We start from the raw sequence: 5,000 nt of genomic DNA, 5'->3' as shown, positions 1-5,000 counted from the left end.
TTCAACAATTTCCTGTACAGTCTGTGATCTCTAACCCTTCCCAAGGTAGCCATATTAACGAAGATGATGAAGAGATTGAAATACAAGGATATGCTTGGAGTGGTGGTGGTCGTGGAATAATACGTGTAGATATTTCTGTTGACGGTGGAAAGACTTGGCAAACTGCATCCCTACAGACAGCAAAGCAGTCTCTATACCGTACATATGCATGGACTTTATGGTCAGCAACTGTTGAAGTCCCAAAAGACCACAATGGTTCATTGAATCTTGTGTGCAAAGCAACTGATATTTCTTATAACACACAACCTGATTCTGTTGAAGGAATATGGAATTTGAGAGGAGTCCTAAGTAATGCTTGGCATCGAGTTTTGGTACATGTTGACAAGGAAGAAGCATAATTTCCCCAAATATTGCTAGGAAAGTTTTTTTAAGAAAAAACAATTTTAATTTTGTTTATATATATATATATAATATATATATATATATATATATATATATATATATAAGCCTACATTTGGAAAACAGCTGGCTGTCAGAAATAGGCGGCATATAACCATACTGTGTTGTAGATAAATATAGAGTACAATAGTTTAAGGTCTGTCCGGTGGCCTCTTACATAGGAGTTTCTTAGGTATGCAGTCACTTCTTCAGATAGTTTGAACAATAAAAAAAAAATTGGAAGATAAAAAAAATTGTTCAGCCAGATTGGCTTGCTGATGGTCTCAGGAAGTACGCAAATTGTTAGTTTTTTTCCCTTCTCGTTGTGGGTTTTGCTTTTAATTTTTCCTCCTATATTTCCTATATCATACTTTATCTCGTATTTAATCAAGCAGCTACTTGCCAAATGGTCAGATCACATTGACTTCAAATATTCTGCTAGAGGCCACAACACAGAATTTTCATCAACACACATCTACAACACAGTGTGGTTATATGCCTTCTATTTCCGACAGCCAGCTCTTTTCCCAAATATAGGTTTATTAACTGTTTATATATCTATGAATATATACATATGTATATATGTATATACAAGCAGAGTTTATATAATATCCATGAACCAATATTAGATAGAATAAACACAGTTTGTGGTTGGATGCTTTAGAAACTGCGTAACAGGTGGCTACTGGACTGGTCTTAATGAACTATAATACCTGTGTGTGTGTGTGTGTGTGTGTGTGTGTGTGTGTGTGTGTGTGTGTGTGTGTGTGTGTGCATACATACATATTTATACACACAGACATACTCAAACATAAACGCACACACAAGCACACAGTGATTTTTCATAACGGTGAGGAAATAAATAAAAACGAAAATAAAGAATTTTCACCTCAAAAGCTTTACCCAAACTGCCTCATAACAAGTTTTGAATATTACAGACTTCTGGAAATAAAATCAAAACAAGCAAAACACACACACACACACACATGCATACACACACACACACACACACACACACACGCATGCACACACACAGTGACACACACACACACACACACACACACACACATGCATGCATGCATACATGGTACACAAAATTATAATTTTCTTACTGGGCCAATAGAAGAGCAGGATACTTTCCATCTCCTGATCGATGTTTCAATATATTTCAAATCTGTTACATACATCGCTTTGCATAAACACTTGCTAACTAGAATTACAAGATATAATTTATAGATCCCAAAATATTTTTTGATGACTTTCTACACCGGAGTCTCCTGCATTAATGTGCATTATTATATTTGAGACAAAATTTAATAAAGGATGTTTAATTTTAATTACTTTGTTTTTGTATCTGGTTTTCAAGATTCTTTACATGAATTCGTGTATTGAAGCAAATTTTGTTGTGTCTCAGGAGAGTCATCATGCCAATATAATTAACACAGACTGGTTCAATTCGACCCATTTATTAAATATCCGTTTTTTTTTGTCAAAGCTCTTTCATTGCTCTTTTGCAACCTCAGTGACTATTGACTCTGTTATAGAGGGTGCATTTGTTTGTCTGTTTGAGATTTTTTGCATGTGTTTGTGTGTGTGTGTGTGTGTCAGTGTGCACATGCTTGTGTGTGTGTGTATTTATGTATTTTGCATATTCATGTGTGTGTGCGTGTGCATGTGTGTGCACATTACTATTGTTGTTCAGCCAAAAGTGGTGAGGTGGCAGAACCATTAGCAAGCCTGGTAAAATGCCAAGCGGCATTTTGTCTGTCTTTACATTCTGAGTTCAAATGCTGCCAGGGATGATTTTGCCTTTCATCCTTTTGGAGTTGATAAAATAAGTACCAGTTGAGCACTGTGGGTTGATGTAATCGACTTACCCCTTTCCCAAAACTGTTGGCTTTGTGCCAAAATTTCCAGCCATTATTGTTGTTCATTCATAAATTACTTCAAGAAATGAGTTTTATTGATTGAAAAATTATGAAGTTTTGGACACAAATTACAAAGTTTCGAAAACAGCAAGCTGGCAGAATTGTTTGTGTTTGACCAATGATTTGCAGTATTTCTTCTGGTTCTTTGTGTTTTGAGTCCAAATCCTGATCAAGAGTGCTTTTCATCCTTTCTGCAGTTGATAAAATAAAATCCTAATTAAGTATTGGGGTTGATTTAAGTGATTGAGCCTTTCCCTTCACCCTTTCATTACTGTATTTATTTTGAGATTCTCTGTGTTTCTTTCAATTACTTTAAATATGACAAAGAATTTAGTAAAATAACTTAGTTATCATTAAGCTAGTGTTAGGAACATAAATTGTGACTAAGGTTTGGTGGAAGATTTTAATTCAAAACTTATGAAAACAAGACATTTGTACTACAGAGACAAATGGTTTCAGCCGGGTTGATAACGAAAGGGTTAAAATTGCTGGCTAAGATTTGAAACAATTAAGGTGATGAAATGACAGAATTGTTAGCAAGTGTGACAAAATACTTTAGCAGTATTTCTTCCCATTCCCGATGTTCTGAGTTCAAATCTAGTTGCAGTCATTTGGTTTTTATCCTTTTCAGATCATCATCATCTTTATTGTTTAATGTCCGTTTTCGATGCTGGCATGGGTTTATATAGATGTCACTGGCACGAGTGCATTTTATGTTACACTGGCATGGAGTCAGTGGTACTGAGTACTCTCCTTTCCCTCAAGATTACCAACCATGTCCTAAATTAGAAACCATTTATTTATGGACACAATTACAGTGGATTAGTATTCATTGGTGCATTGAACAAAATGTCATTTAATATTTATTTCAGTTCTTTATTTTATGAGTCAAATCTTGCCAAGGTAACTTTCCTTTTTGTTCCTCCAGGGTTGATAAAATAAAGTACCAAATTAAATACTAGGTTTGATGACCATCTCCAAAATTTTGAGACAAATTTAGAAACATTTATTGATGAAAATGTAGCCGATTGGCAGAATTATTTGTGATGAACAAAATACCTTCTGGTGTTTCTTTTTACTCATTACATTCTGAGTTCAAATCCCACGTGGGTCAACTTTGGTTTTCGTTCCTCTGGTGTCAATAAAATACTGTAGTTAAATACTGTCAACTAAGATCCTCTGCTTGAAAGTATTGGCCTTGTGCTATTAAACATCACTATCTTTTTTATCGATCAGATTATCGGATGTTAGACACCGCTGGTCACAATACGCTTCCTCGCATTATTTTAGCTTTTGTTTGAGATTAAACAACAGGGAAGAAAGGCAGGCCAACATTACCCCTGAACGGAACGTCAGTCCGTCTCGCAGGGTAACCCATTTGCCGGTAAGTGAACTAAAACAACGTAAAACGAAGTATCTTGCCCAAGAACACAATGCAACACTAGTTTGGGAATCGAAACCACGATCTTGCGATCGTGAGTGCAACGCCCTAACCATTAGGCTACGTGCTGTCTGTCTGTCTGTCTGTCTGTCTGTCTCTCTCTCTCTCTCTCTCTCTCTCTCTCTCTTCTCTCTCTCTCTCTCTCTCTCTCTCTCTTTCTCTCCCCCCATCTCTTTCTCTCACCATCTCTCTCGAACACTTATACTCACGCATTCACTGCTATCTAATAAATTCAAAGAAATGACCTGTGATGTTTATGTGAGGCAGAGTTATCTCCCCTTGCACCAAAGTTTTCAGTATTCTTGTTAGCTGAATGATGAAATGAATTAAGAAAACAAACAAACAAAAACCCCTTGAGGGATACTCCAGCACAGGCGCAATCTAATGATTGAGAGTAGCAAAAGAATTGAAATCCTAAATTTTTTTTTAAGAATCTGTATTCACACACGAATTGTGTATGAGCACACTTGAGTTGTGTGTGTACATATTGACGTGTGTGTAGTTATTCTCATCTGCACGCGTAGCAGACATGTTCGACCTACGCTAACATAGAAAACTAGACAATAAATAGATGGTGATGGTGATAATGAAGTTGATGATTAGTGTTGGTGATGATGACAGTAGTGATAGAGATAATGATGATGATAATGCCAGTGTGTAGATTGCAGTATGGCGTAATGGTTAAGAAGTTCGCTTCGCAGCCACTAAGTATTGGGGTCGATCTCGTTGCGTGGTATTTTGTTCAAATGTGATTTTCTATAACCTCGTGTCAACCCATATCTTGCGAGTGAAATTGGGTTAATGGAAACTGTGTTGAAGCCCATCGGCTGGATTGCACCTGTAATTCAAAAGGTACAGACTGGCCATGCTGATTCTGCTCAAGAATGACGTCTGTGGAATACTCAGCTTGTACACATCAATTGAGGAGCAGTTATGGGCTCCTCTACATCTAAAGGTGTCCAAAACAAGCTGTGTATCACAATAGCGTCCATAAGACTCCGTCAAAAAGTTGCGGACCCAAGGCAAAGCAATAACATTAGAGAATAACAGGAATTGGCCTATTGGATGAAGTTTTAGTGGGTTTGGTTATTAAATCGTTGTTGGTAGTACTCAATATTCGGTAGCCTGTGTATGAATGTGAGAATGACCACACGATTATTTTACATTTCTGAAGGCGGCGAGCTGGCAGAATC

The 5,000-nt window shown here is 36.8% G+C and overlaps 1 protein-coding gene across 1 annotated transcript in view; it reads left to right on the top strand.

Moving 5' to 3' along the window:
• The window catches only part of LOC115211800 (sulfite oxidase), a 13,890-nt gene extending 12,115 nt beyond the window's left edge, over window positions 1-1,775 (top strand). Inside the window, exon 3 of the mRNA XM_029780504.2 lies at window positions 1-1,775. This exon is cut by the window's left edge and continues 127 nt beyond it. Coding sequence (XP_029636364.1) covers window positions 1-398 — 398 coding nt within the window. The 3' untranslated portion in view covers window positions 399-1,775.
• Window positions 1,776-5,000: the final 3,225 nt, after the last annotated feature.

This window comes from Octopus sinensis, linkage group LG5, assembly GCF_006345805.1.
Source record: "Octopus sinensis linkage group LG5, ASM634580v1, whole genome shotgun sequence".
Lineage (NCBI taxonomy): Eukaryota > Metazoa > Mollusca > Cephalopoda > Octopoda > Octopodidae > Octopus > Octopus sinensis.
Note: the sequence above shows the minus strand (reverse complement) of the source record. Positions and strands in the feature narration are given on the sequence as shown.